The sequence below is a fragment of the Anomaloglossus baeobatrachus genome, chromosome 7 (genome assembly GCF_048569485.1).
Source record: "Anomaloglossus baeobatrachus isolate aAnoBae1 chromosome 7, aAnoBae1.hap1, whole genome shotgun sequence".
Lineage (NCBI taxonomy): Eukaryota > Metazoa > Chordata > Amphibia > Anura > Aromobatidae > Anomaloglossus > Anomaloglossus baeobatrachus.
Window position 1 is genome coordinate 253023254 of NC_134359.1, and position 21968 is coordinate 253045221.

A 21968-nucleotide genomic window follows, 5' to 3' on the forward strand; every position below is an offset into this window, starting at 1 on the left:
CTCAGAGGTATAGGAACAAATAAAAAACAAAGTCAAGTTCAGAATAACTGCACCAGCTACACCAGTTAAAAAAGCAAAATACATATCCAAGGGTAAGTGATATCCTCTTTAAAGGTGTTGTTGAACCCTTTCCACATGCACCATTAAAGAACATGGATGTCATAGAAGAAGTTCCCTCACACTATGAGCCAGAACAGAAAATCACTACATAGGGAATGACTCTGATCTACTGACCCATTCATGTATTATATAGCCAGACATTTCTTTTAGATGATTGGTATATTTTATTTCATACCCGGCTACAAGGGAAACGCAAATGTGGCTTCCGTTGGTGATAAAGGCAAATTAATGTAGGGTATCTGTTTACTACACATCTTTAAATTAAAAAGTAATTATTTTCATGATAAAATGCCAATATTATAAAGGGAGCGATGGGAATGATATATTTTGTGAGTGCTCGTATATTCGTATATTACCTATATTTCCTACTTTCATGATATTTGTTAACAGATTCAACATGACCCTCACCGATATCCTCAGTGCTTCCGATATTGCCGCTGCCCTGAGGGAATGCCAAGGTAATGTCAGATCTATATAGGTTTTTTATTTTTCCAGTGTTTTATGAAATAAAGGAAAATAAGTCTAGGGATGATCGAATATCACAAATATTCGGTAATATTCAGCTTTGCGAATATCTGATGAAGAGTTCGCCGCTATGTGAATATTTGATGCGCAATGTAAGTCTACGGAAAGCCTGAATAGTTGCTATTCGGCAACTATTTGGGTTTCCCATAGACTTACATTGCGCATCGAATATTCGCAAATCGTCGAATAGTGGCGACCTATTCGGCGAATATGGGCGTTGCCGAATATTTGCGGTATTCGATCATTCCTAAAAATAACATTACAAGGTTTCCATTCTGTAAACTTGGATTTCTCTATCTATTCATCCAATAGAAGGTTGTGACATATTTGATACTCGGCCATAGGACACCAAAGAAAAAAAGATTAATTTTGTGTAATCTGCTATGCTATTCTATACAGTGAATGGCGCACTATGGATAAGTTTGGCTTATGTGCCTGAAGCATTCCTGGGCCATACACTGCAGGTCACAAGAAACATAAAGGGATTTTTCCTTGAACAAAGTTCATTATAATCAATAGATCTTGGAATAATAATAATGTCCTCAATTGGATGTGATTAAAAATAATATTCCTGCGGTGAGATAATTTTATATATGTGTCCCTGCTATGTACTGTGTAATTGCCGTGTCTGACCGTACAGGAACTGGTCTGATCACAACTAAAAGAAACAGTTGCACTCTGAAAGACTAAGATATCTTAAGAATGAATATAGGAATATGAACATGCATTACTGCTAAGAAAATACATATAAAAATTGATATACTTAGCATATAAACAAGGCCAGTTTTATGTGAGCTCAACAGCCAACGTCAAGGCGTATCTCTTAATGTTGGGTCCCTATCTACTCTAATGTTTCTCTTTGGGTTAACAAAAACTCCTCCAATTTATGGGTGGATAGGAACCTCCTAATACAGAACTAAAATCACCCGAGGCTGATGGGAAGAAATGCTCAATCAGAAGTCATGACCTCATAATCTAAGAAAAACACTGAGAGCACTTCCTAACATACAAGTAAGAACAAGGGCATACTGAACATGATAAATATTATAACAAAAAGAGACAGTTGCACTCTGAAATGCTAAGATATGTTAACAATGAATATAGGAATATGAACATGCATTATTGCAAAGAAATTACATATAAAAAGTGAGATACTTAGCATATAAAAAGGCCAGTTCTATTTGAGCCCAACAGCCAACGTCAAGGCTTATCTCATAATGTTGGGTCTTTATCTACTCTAATGTTTTTCTTTGGGTTAAAAGACTCCTCCAATTTATGGGCGGTTAGGAACCTCCTAACACAGAACTAAAATCACCTAAGGCTTATGAGAAGGAGTGCTCAATCAGAAGGCATGACCCCATAATCTAGCATTATTAGAATTAGAATTAGCATTAGAATGAAAGAATTATTTGAAATTTCATGCTGTACTGTCTGTATACTCTCTTGTGTCTTCCCCAGCTCAGGAGATGAGATGTAGTATGATCAGACCATAGTCTAAGTAAAAAGACTGATGGCACTTCCTAACACACAAGTGTGAAAAGGTGCATACTGAACATGACCTATATTATAGCTAAAAGAGAGAGTTGCACTCTCAAATGCTAAAATATGTTAACAATCAATCTAGGAATATGAACATGCATTACGGTTAAGATAAAAATTAAGATACGTAGCATATAAAAAAAGGCGATTTTATGTGAGGCCCACAGCCAATGTCAAGGCATCTCTCTTAATATTGGATCCCTGGGTCTTAGCATTTAATTTATGTTATAAAATAGCTCATGTTCAGTATGCACCTGTTCACATTTGTGTATTAGGAAGTGCCATCAGTCTTTTTAGCTAAACTATGGTCTGATCATACCACATCTCATCTCCTGAGCTGGGGAAGACACAAAAGAGTATACAGACAGTACAGCATGAAATTGCAAATAATTCTTTCATTGAGGTAAAACATATTTTTAAATAAAAAACAGTCAGGGAAATTCTTTACCTCACAAAAATAATCAGATATGATCTTAAGCTGTAATGTCTGTATAACCTCTTTTGTGTCCTCCCCTGCCCAGGAGATGTGGTATCTTCAGATCATGTCTCTGTATGGTCAGACACGGCCATTACACAGTACACAGCAGGGACACATATATAAGATTATCTCAGCACAGGAACATTTTTTTAAAATACTTCCAATTGTGGAACTTATTATTATTTGAAGATCTATTGATTAAAATCAACTGTAAAATGCACTCTGTTCACGGGAAAGCGCCTTTAAGGACACATGCGTACAAATGTTTTCAGCTCATGTGCTGTCTATGTGTGGAACAGACAGCACACAGACCAATTGTAGCCAATGCCCTAGTGTAAATGGAAGATTTTCCCCACAGACCTCAATTTAGGTTAAAAATAAACCACATTTATTACAGAGGTTCATTTTGCTTAAAAAAAAATGCAATACTTATGCACTGCAGGATGCAGCAGCCCAAATGATAAAGTAGGAGGCAGCACAGGTGCAAAATACTAATGAAGCAACCACTCACATAACAATTAATCATAGAGGGGGTATTAGTTTGTGTAGGGGCTTGCAAAAGAATGAGAACCCTTAACATGGATTGCGATCTTGCATATTTTGGCCCAAAATTTGACCAATACCGCATTTCTTAAATGTTTCTTTGTGATGCATTATTTAATCTTTTGCAGAGTGCAGCCAGACCCTTTAATATTTGCTTTGGGAATTTGAGAAATTGGGTTCTATTTTCCTGTGTGGTGCACTTGTGATGCCCCTGGACTATTCAGGTCATCACAGGGTACTGCACAAACTGTCCTTCCCATGCAGTATTCCACCCCCCATGGTTCTGAGTCTCCATCCTGCGGTGCTGCCTCCATCAGCATTCACAAATCCTAGATACACTTTGCACCACACCTGTCAGGCACACCAGTGGGCTGCTTAAGCAGGAATAGGGCCGCCCACCTACGGGTCAGATAGGGAGGTGGGAGGTGTTGAGATCAGTCAGTTGAGTAGTGACCCTCGAGCTGTGAGGAGCTCTGAGGGAGCTGGGAGTTGGAGCTCCCAGGGGAGAGAAAAACTAGGTCGCAGACGATGGTCTGGACCTAGAGGAGTCGGATCCTCGGTCGCAGGGGATTGAGGCTAGGTGCCTGGAACCCGTCGAGGAGGACGGCCGGCAGCCTGGTCCTGTCACCAGTCCAGGATCGAAAACACGATGGGGTACACGGATCCTAGGTCGGGGAGCAGCTTCAGGCAACCCGGCAATTAACCTGAGGAGAATGGGGCCTTTATGGACTGTTGCCACAAGCTCCAGAATCGGGGCACTAGCGCAACGAAGGGGATAGGGCTTTCCTAGCAAGCGGCCCACTGAAATCCCAAGCGTGAGCTCTGAGAGCAGGCTCCTCCACTTAGCCACAGCGGGGAGCAGGGCCCGGATAGCTCGAAGCTACCGGACCACAACGGACAATCTAAAACTTAGTGCCAGGAGACAGGTTACAGACCACCAGCAGCACTGCAGGGGACAGGACCCGGACGAGCTCCCCATGAGAGGCAGTGGCATTCAGAGACTTGGTTTACCCTGTTGTCAGCGTCTGCTTCATTGCTGAGTGAGTACCCAACTGACCCCTGCACTGCATCCCCGCATCACCATCCAAAGTCCCGGGGCCTACCCCTACCCGTGGAAGGCAACGTCACCTAGCTGCCCAACTCCATCACCCCGGGTACTCCCAACGGCAGCGGCTGTACTCCCAATTACCGCACACTACAGGTGGCATCACAAACTATACCAACTCCCCTGTAAATACTCCCTTTACATTTGAGTGTGGCCCCTAAGCCCCTGGGTCCGGAAACCCTCGAGCCACGAACGAACACCACCCCCGGATCCGAGAGGTTCGATCCGCTGCTTGGGGGGAACACACTCATATAGTGTTAGGCAGCCCACCTGATCTAATAGTATGGTCATGGCCAATAGGCTGTAAGCTGGACATTGTGCACTACTCGTACCTGTGTGACTGGCGCCAAATACAAAGTTTTACCTGAGTACATTTATAATACTAGGCAGCTTCCCCATCCATGAATGGTAGATGTGTGAGTGGTTGTTTCATCAGTATTTTGTACTTGCGCTGCCTCCCACCTTTATCATGGGTTGTGCTGCATCCTGCAGTGTATTAGCATTGTAACCTAGTGTTGATAAATATGGCGGCCTTTTTTTAATGTAATATCCTTCTTGGTTAATTGCCCTTAATGTTTGATAAATGTGATGTATACTGTTTAGTCTATGCTTACCCTATCTATTAGTTGACTTTAGTCAAGGGCGAACACTAAAGTGCTCGAATGCTCATTACTGGATTCATGCTGGTCAGTTGCTTGGACAACCTCAACGCAAGTAGCGCACATGATGGAAAGTCAAGAAATTGGCAGTTTGGGTCTACGCCCACATACAGCCAGACATAATGACAGCATTTCCGGCGGGAGGGCAGGTTTTTTTTGGTTACACTACGTCCCAAAATGTTTTATCCCCCAGGAGAGCCATTCAGAGACAGCAAATGCCGGCTCCCATCAGGCAGTGAAGCAAGCCTGTGCTTTTGTTCTCATTGTTTCACGGACAACATATCCAATAACTCGCGATACTTGGCCGAGGACTGCGAGTACCCGAGCACCCTAATGCTTGATCGAGTATCGAGCAGTGCCAAGCATGTTCGCCCATCACTACTTGGCTTTCTTTGTTCCAAACATTTGTGCCAAAATTTTGGCAATTTCTTAGGTGCGATGCATCATTTTTTAGATCACACCCTCTTGTCAGACAATCCAAAGAAAGTGTCTGAAAACATAATTGACAGAGGCATTTTCTGGGAATTCTTTAAATAGGTGATAATTTTGTATTGTTAGGAATAACCCTTTCACTAGAGGAAAAGAAATGTAAAAAAAAATTTCTGTCATTTTCAGCTCCTGAATCCTTTAATTTCAAAAAATTCTTCCAAACTTGTGGACTGACAAAAAAGACTGGAGTTCAAGTGAAAGAGGTCTTCCGAATTCTAGATAATGATCAGAGCGGGTTCATTGAAGAGGAAGAGCTCAAGTAAGCCATGATGTGTCTATTAATGATAATATATGTAATGCTAATCAGTGGTGGACACAGATAGAAGAGGGCCCCTGTGCAAGAACAGTAAATGGGCCCTTCAGTCCAATAACTCATCAAAATTCACAATTCCACCTGTTTTGGAAGTAGAAATGGGCCCCCTAACCTCTTGAGCCCCGGCTGCACCAATGATATGTTCGCCCCTGATGCTAATACCAATAGGACAGTCATTATTATTATAAGGGTCTCCACTGCTGTCATGGCATAAATTGCACTTTTTCTTTGAAAAAGGCTTTAAAGAGGTTGCCCATTACTTGTACATTACTGGCCAATCCTTAGGATAGGTCATCAATGTCGGATCGGCCGAGGTCCTACACCCGGCACCCCGCTGATCAATTGTTCTCGCTCCCGGTGGCAGCAGCAGGCAGCCTGAAATTCTCAGTTCCGGAGCGGCTCTGTCTTCTGATAGTGGCCGTGGCCGGGTACTGCGCATCCGCCTCACATTGAGATCAATAGGAGGAGGATGTGCAGTACCCAGCCGCGGCCACTATCAGAAGACAGAGGAGCTCTGGAACTGAGCATTTCTGTCTACCACCACCGGGACCAAGAGCAGCTGATCGGTGGGGGTGCAGGGTGTCGGACCCCGGCCGATCAGACATTGCTGACCAATTCTAAGGGGTACTTTGCACACGACATCGCAAGCCGATGCCCCCGTCGCACATACGATATTGTGTTATAAGCTGCCGTAGCGAACATTATCGTTACTGCAGCTTCACACGGACTTACCTGCCCTGCAACGTCGCTCTGGCCGACGAACCGCCTCCTTACTAGGGGGGCAGGTCATGCGGCGTCACAGCAACGTCACACGGCAGGCGGCCAATAGAAGCGGAGGGGCGGAGATGAGCGGGACGTAAACATCCCACCCACCTCCTTCCTTCCGCATAGCTGGCGTGAGCCGCAGGACGCAGGTAGGTGATGTTCCTCGCTCCTGCGGCTTCATACACAGCGATGTGTGCTGCCGCAGGAACGAGGAACAACATCGTAACATCAGTCCTTCCGAATTTATGGAAATGACCGACGCTACACCGATGATACGATTTCGACGCTTTTGCGCTCGTTAATCGTATCAAAAACGATTTACACACTCCGATATCGACAGCGATGCCGGATGTGCGTCACTTTCGATTTGACCCCACCGACATCGCAGCTGCGATGTCGTAGTGTGCAAAGTACCCCTAAGGATAGCCCATCAATGTAAAAGTAATGAACAACCCCTTGGATAGCCTATACTTAGGATTTAATCAATATCTGATCAGTGGGGATGCGGCCCCCGGCCCCCTGAATGATCAGCTGTTACCGGTGCCACCCGGAAGTTATTGAATGCTGCTGGAACACATCAAATCCATCATTTTCTTAGTGGTCGCGAACAGATAGTGTAGATTCACCCCCTCGTCAAACAAATAGGGGGTGGATTTGCAGTACCTGGCCACGGCCACTATAGTTTTGATGGAGCTGTTGTGTTCTGGCAGCTACCGACGCCTATCCAATGTATAGGATATCAATAATAAAGTAGTGGCCAAACTCTTTAATATATTGCCCTGCCAATATCTATTTATATGATTTAACTTTACAGCTAATATTCACGCAAGAAAGAAGAGGAAGGAAAAATTAGAAACTAATAGCTTAGAATTTCTTCAGTAACGGTTGAAGTCAACTGAAGATACAAAACCCAGGAAACTGTAGCATCTTCATAAATACAAGTGTTAAAAAGGAGTTTCGCTATGAATTTAGTAATAACTAAAAACAACTACATTTCGTCAACTCTGTAGACAAATTTTGAAAATTCCACTATTAATGAATTAGAACATACAAGACAAAATGTCACCAATTGGTTGCTTATAATTTAGAAATGGAAATCAGCTCATTATTGTATGTTCTTGGTGTGTTTTCACTTATACACAGCTGTTAATATGAACAATATGGGCCACAGTGTAAAGTATAGGGGACAGAGGGAGCCACGAAGTCTGAACCTATTGTTAAAGCTTGTGTTGCATAATTAACATTACTACTGTCTGTCATCAATCCCAAAATTTATTCACAGTTCTCTAGTTGTATTTCACTCTAGGTACGAGGAAGTACCAGGTGAATGGCGAAAGGGAAGGGAAAGCCTGTGTCTAGGGAGAGGGAACATGGTGACCCCTGACCAAACCTACGGCAGGTCCCTGGGGTTCCGCACCTATGCACTGAGCTGGATACCTGACCCTAGGTATCCCTAGTGCTGGGCCCTAAATAGAGAATGGATGGGATGAGCTATTTGTCAACCCCACTAAACACTATAGAAGACACAAGAAGAACACACAGGGGGAAAAGCATGAACTACTTATCTACAGATGACTCAGGTAGAAGTTCAGCAGAGCTCTCAGCAACAATACCACAGAAGAGTACAAGCCACCTGCTTGCAACCTCTGCTAGAAGGGACTAAAAATATCACCAGCACCAGTCCAAAGGAAGTAAGGACAGTACCTTGTTCTTTTGTCCTGATGAAGAAAATGGATGTCTTTGAAACGCGTTGACCTGCAGAAATAAAGAAAAGGATTTCATCACATACTCCTGGACTCATGTGGTTTCTAGCGCAGCATTAAACCCGGATTTCTTTTATCCATATTAATTAATAATAATAATAATAATAATTTTATTCATTTATATAGCGCTATTAATTCCACAGCGCTTTTACATACATTGGCAGCACTGTCCCCAATGGGGCTCACAAGCTAAAGTCCCTAACTGTATGTCTTTGGTTTGTGGGAGGAAACCGGAGAACCCGGAGGAAACGCACGCAAACACGAGGAGAACATACAAACTCCTTGCAGATGGTGTCCTTGGTGGGATTTGAACCCAGGACCCCAGCGCTGCAAGACTACAGTGCTAACCACTGAGCCACCGTGCCGCCCATATTGTTTTATCTCTTTAAGCACTTGGCATTTGAAAGTGCCCCCATTAAACAAAAGCCAATACAGTGGAACCTCGCTTAACGAGTAACCCAGTTAACGAGAATTTCGCTTAACAAGCAAAGCTTTCTGTAAATTTGTAACCCGATTTACGAGCAAGCTTTGCCGTACGAGCAAAATACTCACCGCACACACTTCCGGTTCTGTACATCCACCGCACTCTAACCCGCACTTGCAGTCCACACAAACACACACATGTACGCACAAACACACACATGTACGCACAAACACACACACACGCACGCACACACATACAGTATTATGCTCACCTTACCTTCCGTTCCACCGCCGGGCTCATGGATCTTGTAGTTCCCGGGTACATCGCGACGTCCTCGCGGCGAACTACAAGACCCAGGAGGCCGGCGATGGAACAGAAGGTAAGGTGAGCATAATAGGTGTACCTGCAGTTTCATCGCCGGTCTCCTGGGTCCTTTAGTTCGCTGCTCCACTCCACTCTGTGCATCGGCAACCATATCGACGAAGCAGGAACTTCCTGTCACCGCTACTCAAAGGCAGCGCGCTGACCAATCAGAGGCTCCTGCCTTTGACGTCAGCACTCTGGGTGCGGAAGTTCCTCCCTCGTCGTCATAGTTACCCGGTACACAGCTAGTGCTACTGAACAGCAAGTCCCAGCAGGCCGGCGATGGAACGGAAGGTAAGGTGAGCATATATGTGCGTGTGAGTTTGGGTGAGTTTGTGTGTGTTTGTGTGAGTTTGTGTGTGTTTGTGTGTGTTTGTGCTTGTGTGGAATGGCACAATAGGGGACCAGGATGGGACATTTAACCAGTTGTGGAACGAATTGTCTGAATTGCAATGATTTCCTATGGGAAATCTTGCTTTGCTGAACGAGTAACTTGGTTAACAAACACTCCCAGAACGGATTGTTCTCATTAACCAAGGTTCCACTGTAATAGACATTGGCCACTGTGGCTCTCCATGGAACATCATAGTGATAGCCCCCTGTTGGGTCATACTCCCACCATACCTTTATGTATCATTATAGACTGTGATGGCGCGAATAGTGTGGAATGGGTAACACATAGGAAACCTTAATTTCTAACAATAAAGTTACATTATTGTATTTTTTCCCTAGGTTCTTCCTCCAGCGTTTTGACCCAAGCGCCAGAGAACTAACTGCCTCAGAAACTAGAGAATTTGTGTCTGCTGCCGACCATGACAGGGATGGGAAGATCGGAGCCGAAGGTGAGTAGTACAAGTCACAATCAATTTAGTCATGATAACGATAGTAGCCATGAGCTAATGATTGCAAAAAGTTGCCATTGCCTAATTTGACAATACATCTTCCCATACGGACCCCTTCTAAGCTTGAACAACTAGAGAACATCAACTCCATGGAGAAGCTTTTGACATATTTTCAATTCTGCCGAAAACAGGCAAAAAGGGGAGAAAGGACATATTTTCAATTTGGGCACCCATTGGTGAAATTTATTACCTAAAAAAGTCCCGAGATTATCAGTGTTGCTAAGTCCAGATGCTTTTTTATGCACACAAGCGCCAGACAGCGAAGAACTTACTACTGGATGACCCTAGACACATGGAGAATGTGATAGAGGTCAGCCCAGAATGAAAAGCTTACAAACAGTGAATATGAAAAGTTTTCACACCCCTGTTAAAATGTCAGATTTTTGTCATGTAAAAAAGAAATTATACCAAGAAGAATAATTTTAGAACATTTTCCACCTTTTAATGTCACCCATAATCTAAATAGTTCAATTGAAAAATAAGCAAATATTTTTGGATGAAAAAAAAAACAAACAGTAAAGAACGGAAATAATTTGGTTGTCACACTGTACTAAGAGAGACACTGAAGCTACAAGCAAGTGTAGCTTCAGAGCGCAATAAGCAGACAATCCACCAGAGGGCAGTATAGTAGTCAGAAAGCCGGGTCTGCAACAGGAGGTCTCGTCAGTAATACAGGAAATAATCAAATCGTGGTCAGGTGATCGGTGGTTGGTAGCCGGGAAGTCACGTATACAGCCAAGGGAGAGACGGAGCCGAAGTCAGGAACAAGGATACAGGTCTGATGCTGGGGAGTCCAAGAAACATACAAGGGTGGAGAGGGCACAGGTCAGGTCGAGGATAAGGCAGATAGGGCTGGGAGAACAGACAGACAGAACCGGGTAGTCAGGGAACGGGACGGATGGACAAACAGAGGAGGGCATGGGTCAGAACAATGTAGTAGGGAGGCAGGACAGATCAGGTAACTCATGGGAGCCAGGCATGCACGCTGCAGAGCAGGAACTATCACTGACACTGCACCGGAGACATCCTGCCTGCCTGACATCCGGAACGAGGCAGGATGAAATGAATCCCTCCTGATCTGACCCTGAGATGGAATACCGGCCATGGCTCAGTGGCGGCTGAGCCAGGCATGGATCGTGACAGTGGTTGGATGAATTGCCCTTTGAATCTCTGACTGCATAGAATCTCCTGTGTACAGCACCCTCTTCAAGTCACCGACAGATATTCAATTGGATTCAGGTCTGGGGTCTGGATGGGCCATTCAAAATGTTTCATCTTCTTCTGGTGAAGCCATTCTTTTGTTGACGTGGAAGTATGCTTAAGGTCATTGTCCCTTTTTCATCTCCATCTTTTTTTTTTTTTAGCAAAGTCTGTAAGGTTTTGATTCAGAATTGACTGACATGTGTAAAGGCTGCTTTACACGCAGCGACATTGCTAGCGATGTCGCTCGTGAAAGCAAGCGCCCCCGTCGTTTGTGCGTCACAGGCAAATCGCTGCCCGTGGCGCATAATATCGCTAGTACCCGTCACACATACCTTCCTAGCGATGTCGCTGTGGCCGGAGAACAGCCTCTTTTCTAAGGGGGCGGTTCATGCGGCGTCACAGCGACGTCACACGGCAACCGTCCAATAGAAGTGGAGGGGTGGAGAGCAGTCGTAGGAAAGTCACGCCCACCTCGTTGCCGAAGGACGCAGGTACGGTGTTGTTCGTCGTTCCTGGGGTGTCACACGTAGCGATGTGTGCTGCCTCAGGAACGACGAACAACCTGCGTCCAGCACCAGCAACGATATTTGGGAAATGGACGACGTGTCAACAATCAACGATTTGGTGAGTATTTTGCATCGTTAGTGGTCGCTCATACGTGTCACACGCAACAACGTCGCTAACGAGGCCGGATGTACGTCACGAATTCTATGACCCCCAACGATATCTCGTTAGCGGTGTAATGGGGCCTTAACTCTTCATAATTCCTGCCATCTTGACTAAAGACCCAGTTCCAGATGACATAAAACAGCCACAAAGCCTCATGCTGCCTCCACCATGCTCGACTGTGGGTAATGTATTCTTTTGATGATGCACAGTATTGGTTTTGTGCCAAACATACCTTTTGGAATTATGGCCACAAAGTTCAATCTTGTTTTCATCAGACCACAACACATTTTCCTATATGCTTTTGACAGACTTGATATAGGTTTTGGCAAAACACAGCCAGGCTTGGATGGTTTTCTTTGTAAGAAAATGCTCCTGTTTTGCCACCCTACCGCCGAGGCCAAACATATGAAGAATATGGGAGATTGTTGTCACATGCAGCACCCAATCAGTACTTGCCAGAATTTCCTACAGCTCCTTCAACAATAATATAATAATAATATTTATTCATTTATATAGCGCTGTTAATTCCACAGCAGTTTACATACAATGGCAACACTGTCCCCATTGGGGCTCACAATCTAGGTTCCCTATGAGTATGTTTTTGGAGTGTGGGAGGAAAGCCACGCAAACATGGGGAGAACATACAAACGCCTTGCAGATGTCGTCCTTGGTGGGATTTGAACCCAGGACCTCAGCGCTGCAAGACTGCAGTGCTAACCACTGAGCCATCGTGCTGCACGATGTTCCTGTATCTTGGCAGCCTCTCGGACTAATTTTCTTTTTATCTTTTCATCAATTGAGGGATGCTTAGTAGTGGGTAATGTCACTGTTGTGCCAAACTTAAGAAACTTCTTAGTGACAGTCTTCACAGTGCTCCATGGTGTATTTAATACCCTTCTCCTGAGTGATAACTTTCAACAAAGAGATTCCTTTGCTGTGTTGTAAGCTGTTTGTGGACCAACTCTGTTGCTGTAAAATGCAAGTAAGAAAATGCCAATGAAAGTTGAACAGCTAATGGTGTTAATAAGCATCGCTGTAAATAATGACAGCCGTGTACTGACTACTAATTAACAGTTTAAATTTAATTGGCTAATTTTGAATACAACGCTCCCAATTATAAGAGCGTGTTCACATTAATGCAATTTCAGTTTATTTCTCAATGGATTTTGCACAGATTACAGTTGACGTTAAATTGGAGAAAGTTCTGAAATTATTCTTCTTGGTATGATTTTTTTAAGACAAAAACCTGGCATTTTAAGAAGGATGTGTAGACTTGTTATATTCACTGTAGGGTATTTTTCATTCAGTCGAATGTTGGGAAATTCTACTTTTCTGTTACAAATGAAATCAGAGTAATGTGTTGCTGGTATCCACACAGGTCAGTTGCGAACAGCGGGGAAATCTGTCATCAAATGTTCAGATTTCCTGGAATGCCACTATAGGTGATTATATTAAAGCACCACTCCAGCATTTTTTTTTTATTTCACCGCTGGAGTGGTGTTTTACATCTGAATCCCTTGACCACTGTCTTATACGCACCCTCTGGTGGCTTCATCTGTTATCAGCGCCGCTCCTGTCGGTCTCCTGTGATTTGTGACCTGCCGGCAGCTCCACTATTTCCTGGAGCGAGTCGGAGATCATATCTTAATACAAGTCTATGAGAGCCTCATTGTGGCTATTATAGACTTTTATTGAGAGAGTGTAACGTAACTTCTGACTTCCAGCTAGTCAGATGTTACAATCACAAGATGACCATGCGGGACTGGAGATGAAGACTCCATAGGACGAGTATATTACTAGGGGCAGGGACCTTAGGTTAAAAGCACCACCCCTGTGCTGAAAACCCCCCACAAAAGAACACTGAATTGATGCTGTACGTATTACACCATTCTAATTCAAATCAATGAGCTGAGGACTTGATGGGTCCTCCAGAGGAAGAGATGGTCAGAAGGTTCAAAGAGGAAAACGCTGGGCACTGTTCAAACCATATCACTAGAGGCTCCGTTAAACCATCACAAATACAAAGGCATCAAATGCCACAGTTCACAGATGGTTAGTACCTTCAGCAGCCAGGCAAAAAAAACACCGTGGTGCACTTTTAAAGCAAAACACATGCATATGGCAATAAAAAAAAGATGAAAAGGCACTCACCGGTGAAAATGTACAAAAATCCTTAATTAGAAAACGGGTTACGGATCAGGGCATCAGGGGAGGGAAAAACACACAAACATGTCGGACAACGGCCATTTCGCGCCCTCTCGGGGTGCTTCCACAGGTTGGGGCGCGAAACGGCCGTTGTCCGACATGTTTGTGTGTTTTTCCCTCCCCTGATGCCCTGATCCGTAACCCGCTTTCTAATAAAGGATTTTTGTACAGCTTCACCGGTGAGAGCCTTTTTATCTTTTTTTAATGCCAGAGGAAGAGATGGTCTTTCTTACTGATGGGTCACAGTACTTCCTAAAAGTGGATTTAAAAAAAAAATAAAAATTGGTTATTTCCTTAAAAGTATTTTTTTCTCACGTTAGGCTCATTTCATGTCAGTACTAGTGTTTCTTTTCCATTATATGAAAGAAAATCCAAAAATAATGGCAGTGCTGGACCTTTAGTATAAACAACGGTCCGTCTTGAGGTCTTGCATTTTATTGGATAAATTCACACAGAATGTTGTTATGGTAAAAAGAATGCCGCTTCCAATGCAGATGTGAACCGGAATAAGGACCCCATACACATTAGGGAAAAGGTGTCTGAACCTGTTCACTTTGGTAGCATTGGTCAACCACCTGGTTTGTATCAGGGCCTTCCAACTCTACCCCAATAGATTTTGTTGGGAGGATAAAGATTGGGTTGTTGGAAATCAATCACACAATCGTTTTATTGTGTAGGTAGATAAGACACTGCCAGATGATTTTGGCAGTGGTTATATCATACTCCACATAGAAAACACAAGAGTGTTTGGCAAAGCCAAGAGAGAGAGATGGGTAATCATGGCCAACTTCCCGTTCACAAGGACCATAGGATTAGGACTGCTTGCTCTAGAGATAGATGTAGGCCCCAGGTCTGCCATCAATCCCAATATTCTAATTACGGTCTTTTGGTTTGTTCTTTAAGAGGAATATGAAAAATCTCTTCTTTCAAAGTAAAAACCTAGAGAAACTTAGATAGGTGCTGGTTCTCATGAGTTGTGTATAGACCTTTAAAGAATTTTCCACTACTTTTTCAACCCCTTGCCATATATCATAGCTCTTCAAAAAATACCTTTTGTAAAATACTTGTATTGGATGAATAGCTTCCATGAGTGCATCTCAGCAGGGATCATATCTTCCTCCTCTGTTATGTCTGATACTTCCTTTTCTGGCACAGAAATTAGAACAAATGAAATGACACTGTCACTGGGCTTCTGATGGCGGGTGTAGATATTTTGGAGTGAATCACAATTAGCCTGCGTCACTGACTTACAAGCTGAGCTGACAGTATCAGGGGCTGCGACCTTTGCTTTTGAAATGCAGATTACAGCACTTCACTAGCAAAGGAGTTTCAGTAGTCCAATCACTGATGTGGACAGCGGAAAAGCTCTAAAATTTGCATAGCAAACACAGTGACAGGGTAGTTCCTGCCATCTGGCAACTGCCAGATGTGCTGGTACCTACCCTGGCCTGCTCTGACACTTGGTATCTCCCAATGCCTTCAGCAGCACAGGGTGGAGTATGAAGGTGATGTGCTAAGTGCTGGCTCGCAGGCTACTGCAATGCATGATAGAACTTGTAGTAATAAAGCATAGGAAGCCTAGGGAGAGGAATGGATGGATGTAAAGATCAGAGCTGCTGCTGGCAGACACCAAGTGATGCTATCTGCATGATAAAAGGTTTACATCATTACTGTAATAAGAGTATGGAAGCATTTAGTGACAACATAATAGCACGGTTGATGAATAAAAAATGAAATGAGTTAGGGTAGTGGATAACTTCTTTAAATATCTTGGTTCATGATGTTTCTGTTTGCAAAGTTTATTCTACTAAATTATAATATGATATACAATATTACTGATAATAACCAAACTCTTTGCTTTCGATTCTTATAGAGTTCCAAGAACTGGTTCATTCCTAAGCAAGATGTCGACTCCAGGCGTGCACACAGCTCAGTGAACTTATCAAAGAAAAAACTAATGTAAAGGCCATAATGAGGAGTGCTTCACATCACATCCATGTAATTCCTCAGCGAGGGAAAATCATAGCAACCAGCTTAGTGGAGGTGATGAAATAGGGTGATGTCTCATGTGGCATGTACTGATGGTCAATGAACGTATCTATCGATGGACCAATAAAACATATACACCTTACACTTGATTGTGTCATTCTGCTTATTGATAGGTATGGGTAAGGTACAATGAGGCAGGTCTCAAGGCTGACTAACTGTGTAAGTGTTTTCACAAAGGCCTACTCTACTCAAACTGTTTTGGCCAACATAGACTGTCTTGGTAAACTTGTATGAAGGCCACATGCACACGTTGAGTATTTGGTGAACTTTTTAAGGTTTTCAGCAGCTGCGATAACCCAGGCTCTTGGAAATCATATCATGCCCATAAGGGCTTGATAGCATGGAAACTGGGCCAACTAGTCAGGGTAAACAACGCCCTTCGACTAGTCAAAAGCCTAATTAGTAGAGATTAACGGACTCTTGGAAGTTCAGGTTTGGTGGGTTCTGTTAAAGTCAAAGTTCTTTTCTGGACCCGAACTTCACCTAAACCTAATTGGAAGTCACTAATTGGGCAGTTAGGTTCTCCACCCATGTGCTGGCAGCCATAAACAGAACACTCCTGGGGAAAGGAGGGCAGGGGTTTTTATGTTTTTGGGGGGAATATAATACATTCGATCATGCTGTTGTTACCCTCAGTGTGAGCCATTAAAACTCTGCAAGCGGCTGGGCCGAGCACCGAGCGTACCCGAGCACAGCAATGCTCAATCGAGCGGTTTGCATAGGTAAAGCACCCGACCTCCGAACCCAAACACTTTTTTTTTTTGTAAAGTCTGTGTTCGGTATGAACGCCCAACTTTAAAGGAAACCTGTCACCAGTTTTGGGACCTATAAGCTGCGGACACCACCAGTGGGCTCTTATAAACAGCATGTTAGAATGCTGTATATAAGAGCCCAGGCCGCTGTGTAGAATGTAAAAATCACTTTATAATACTCATCTAAATGGTTGCTGCGGTGGAGTTGGGTCATATGGGCATCTTTGTTCTCTGGTGACGGCACCTCCTCTATCGGCCATCTTTGTCCTCCTTCTTCTGAAGCCAGGGTGCATAACGTGTCCTACATCATGCGCACTCGCTGGCATTGAGGTCCTGAGCAGGGCAGATCAAAGTATTGTAGTGCACCTGCGCGGGACCGGCGAGTGTGTATGATGTAGGACGCGTCATGCACACAGGCTTCAGAAGGAGGACGAAGATGGCCGAAAAAGGAGGCGCTGGCATCGGAGAATGGAGACACCCATATGGCCCAACTCCACCGCAGCGACTGTTTAGGTGAGTATTATAAAGTGATTTTTACGTTCTACACAGCGGCCTGGGCTTTTATATACAGAATGTTAGAATGCTGTATATAAGAGCCCACTGGTGGTGGCCGCAGCTTATAGTCACCAAATCTGCTGACAGGTTCCCTTTAATGTCCAGGTTCGCTCATCTCTACTAATTAACATAAGAACAGTGCACTTTATAAATGCTTTTTTTAAACATTGTTTTTAGTAAATAACATTATACAGGGTTGATTAGGGAGGGAATTTTAGCATACACATGTGAATACAAGGAATGGAGGGCATAAGGGAACAGACAGGTTTCCTTTAAATTTGAGTCTCAAGACACCAAATTATATTATTTTATTAACATATGTGTTATCCCCAGCTGTAACAGATTTATCCCATTATATTTGATGATGGGTGATAAAACATATCAGCAGCATAAATCTCTCGTAGTTTTCTACAATGTATCAGTCTGAATATAATGATGCTTAATAAACTGGATACAATTGGATCCACATCTCAGGTGAGACCAGGACGAGCAGCCTCTGACTATAAGTAACATTGTTTCCATTCATTGACGAAAAATGAAGAAACTAAAGGCCGCTTTACACTCTGCGACATCGCTCAAGCGATCTCGTTGGGGTCACGGAATTTGTGACGCACATCCGGTCGCTATAGCGATGCCGTTGCATGTGACACCTATCACATGCACCTATGTCGCAAAAACGTGCAAAATCGCTCATCAGTGACATGGGTGTCAATTCTCGAATATCGTTGCGGCTGCAGTAACGATGTAGTTCGTCGCTCCTGAGGCAGCACACATCGCTCCGTGTGACACCGCAGGAACGAGGAACCTCTCCTTACCTGCAGCCTGCCCGCAATGCGGAAGGAAGGAGGTGGGCGGGATGTTCGTCCCGCTCATCTCCGCCCCTCCGCTTCTATTGGGCGGCGGTTCAGTGACGCTGCTGTGATGTTGCTGTGACGCTGAACGAACCGCCCCCTTAGAAAGGAGGCGGTTCGCCGGTCACAGCGACGTCGCTAGGCAGGTAAGTAGTGTGACGGGTCAGCGCGATGTTGTGCGCCACGGGCACCGATTTGCCCATGTCGCACAACAGATGGGGGCGGGTACACACGCTAGCGATATCGGGACCGATATTGCAGCATGTAAAGCGGCCTTAAGAAATATTGAGGAAATGAGACAGAGTATATTAGCAACATGTAGTATCACTTCTCACTTAGGGATCAGGCTTTATTTGCATGAACCCCTTTAAGGATGCCTCCAGAGACTCAGCAGTAAAATGAAAAAAAAAAAAAAATAAAAGGTCTGCGAAATTGTAGTACAGTCTGGATCAACAAGAGATAAACCATAGCAGTGTTTTGTTTTTACAGTGAAAAACAAAGATTAACTATATGGCTGAACTGATAAGAAAGTCTGTAAGTGGCTCTGTCACTTTAAGTACTGTGCTCCACTACCGCACCTCTTGGGCTCAACTGCAATAGAGCCATGCACAGTATAATAAGGAAAGAATGCAAAACAAGAATGCTGAGGAGACACCATCACATGTTTCTCAACGCTTGCAGGAAACTAGCCAGGTCCTTCACCGGGAAGGAGCAACCACGGGAAGGGCAGTCTCCAGTCAAGGAAACCGTCTATACCAAAACATGGTATCCTTCCACAGACAGCTGTTTCGGGGTATTTGCCCCTCATCAGTGTGGAGTAGGAAACTGGCTAGTGGGAGCAATGCCTAGCAGAAGACTACATAGGTAAGGATGGTTGACCTCGGGGAGATCAACATCCAACACCGCGGAGACACCATCACATGTTTCTCACACTGGCAGGAAACTAGTCAGTGAAAAAGTAAATTGATTGTGTAGCACCCCTGAGGTACCAGGTGCAACAAATGTAACCCGTGGAAACCCAAACCCTGGAATACCCGTGTCAGCAAACACACCAGCACCTTCAGGCCACACATAACCCCAACACCAGACTGGGAGACTGCCTAGTAACAGGTAAAAGGGGAGGGCACTGATTGGACTGTAGCCACCCAACCTGAGGGAGAGACCCAGCGAGGGGAAGGGGCCAGTGGTCAGTTGGAAAAGGCGAGAGGAAGTGGTGTGCAGTCAGTCAGAGAATGAGGTGAAGAAGGAAGTTGTTAGTCTAAGGAGAGGAGGAGAGGAGTAGTAGTCGGAAGTAGTAGAAAGTGGAAAGTACTGAAAAGACCTGCAGTGAGAACGGAGTGTTGTAAAAGGAGTGAGTGACTGGAGTACGGGACTAGGACTCCAGGAACCGTGGGTTACCTGTGGAAGCGTCAGACTCCAGGTACCACGGGGCGCCTGTGGAAGTCTGGAACCAAGGTTCACAGTACTCAGCACAAGGCGAGGTGCAGACCCTAGGACAGTGGGACACTTTATGGCCAGCTGTTAACTCTGCCGGACGAGAACATCTCCAGGGTCCATCACCAACCCAAAAGTCTGAAGCACAAGCAGCAAAGAGGAAACCGGGGACTGAACCCCTTAAATAGTCCAGGCTGCCTGCATTAGGGCCAAGGAAAGAAAATGGACTTCCAAGTAGCTCCAGGCCACGGGAGTCCAACCACAACAAGTGTGCACGGAGGACAGCCAAGCCAGGTCACAGCTGGCACGGAGAATAAGGGGAGTGGATACACCTGGGACCGGTACCCACGGGTTCAGGTACCACCACAGCAAGGTAAAGGCAAGTGGAAACTGCAATACTGGTGTGGACTGTGTTCATGATCATCCCGTGCACTCACACTGACTATTTCTCACTACAATCCCTAAGCAGCACCTAAGTTGCACAACTCCATCAGCCCAAGCAGAACCCTGCAGCGGCGGCTTCAAATAACCTGGCCGCACACCGCAAGTGGTGTAGTCGACAAAAACTATTTTATTTTATTTTATTTAAACCCCTTTTTACTTCGGACCGACCCCCGGGGTCACGGAATTGGGCATCGGCCGCGACCACAACTCCCCTGAGTGTCACACACGCCCGTGACTGAGTACCCCACAGCCCCGGGGGCATCACATCCTGATTGTATAATACTTATGCTAATTCTAACAGGGGGAGGGGATAACTATGAATACCCCCCCAGATATTGTCCGATCCTCAGCTGCTGTCACTCAAGAAGCTAATGATTTTATAAACTTTACTTTCTTGGATTTCAAAACCTAAACATCCGAACTGACCACTACAGGTATGTAGATATGACGCCCTGGCCTATCAGGTCGTCACAGGGTATTGTGCAATCTGCCCTTCAGTGCAATATCCACCTTCTCCTTGGTTACGGGTCCCCAACTTATGGTGTTGCCAATACCACCCAATCAAAATCCTAGGAACACTCTGCACCACACCCACCAGACACACCAGTGGACGGCCTGAGTGGAATAGGGTCGTGCGCTTGGGGGATTGGTAAGGGGAAGTCAGGAGTGTCAGGAGTAGGTCAGTGTAGTGTTGGAAGTGAAGGAGAGAGGAGGTCAGGATCTGGGCTCCTTGGAAGTACTAGGTGGCAGACGGTGGTCTAGGCCTAGTAGGAGCTGGACCCCCAGTCGCAGGGGATCGTGACAAGGGGCACGGAACTGTCGAGGACAGCCTTGAACCATCACCGGGCTGGACCCTAGGTCAGATAGTAGCTTCAGGCAACCTGACAATTCACCCGACAAGAATGGAGCCTTCAAGATCCGCTCTCCACCCGCTCCAGAATCGGGGGTACTAGCGCAACGAGGGGGATAGGACTTTCCACAAAAACGGTCCAGGAAATTCCAAGCGTGAACCTTGAGAGCAAGCTCCCACAGTTAGCCACACTGGGGAGTGGGACCCGACTAGTTTTACACAACAGGGGCCAACAAGCAGAGAACTCAGTGCCAAGGGAAAGGTCACAGAACATCAGCGGTGTCCAGAACTTTGGTTTATCAAGTTGTCGGTGTCAGCTTTATGGACTGAGTGAGTACGCAATTGACCCCTTCGCACCCAAAGAGACTTCCCACCACCATCACCGAGTCCCGGGGCATTCCCCCTACCCGCGGATGGTCACAACACCTGGCTGCCCCTGTCATCACCCCGGGTACTCCCCCCAACAGCAGCGGTGGTACCTCACCTTACCACATACCACGGGTGGCGTCACGAACTTTAACTACACATACCCCTGTAAATACCCCCTTCATTTGAGTGGCCGCACGACCCCCAGGTCCGGACGCCCCTGGAGCCACCGCGGATCCGGATCCGAGCAACCTGGCTGCTGACTCGGGGTAGGCACATAGAGAATCAGCCTGATAGTGCCAATATAGCACTGGCTTTAGGTTATGTACGAAAATCCTGGGGATTGCTTCCCTTTAATGAGAGAATTGCTGCAATAGTTATGTTGGTGGTTTCTCTTCTGTAGCCTAAAGGGTGCTTTACACGCTGCGACATCGCTAACGATATATCGTCACGTCGTTAGTGACGCACATCCGACGCTGTTAGCGACATCGCAATGTGTGACACAAAGTGACAATCAACAAGCGCAAAAACATCAAAAATCGTTTCTCGTTGACACGTCGCTCCTTTCCCAAATATCATTGCTGCTGCAGGTACGATGTTGT

The 21968-nt window shown here is 45.1% G+C and overlaps 1 protein-coding gene across 1 annotated transcript; it reads left to right on the top strand.

The window, feature by feature from the left end:
* The first annotated feature begins 517 nt into the window (after window positions 1-517).
* On the top strand, window positions 518-16116 carry LOC142246146 (parvalbumin, thymic CPV3-like). The gene is made up of 4 exons (XM_075319171.1): window positions 518-578; window positions 5585-5717; window positions 9819-9928; window positions 15939-16116. Exons 1-4 carry the CDS (start codon window positions 518-520, stop codon window positions 15962-15964), a joined length of 330 nt encoding a protein of 109 aa, XP_075175286.1. The 3' UTR covers window positions 15965-16116.
* The last annotated feature ends 5852 nt before the right edge of the window (window positions 16117-21968 follow it).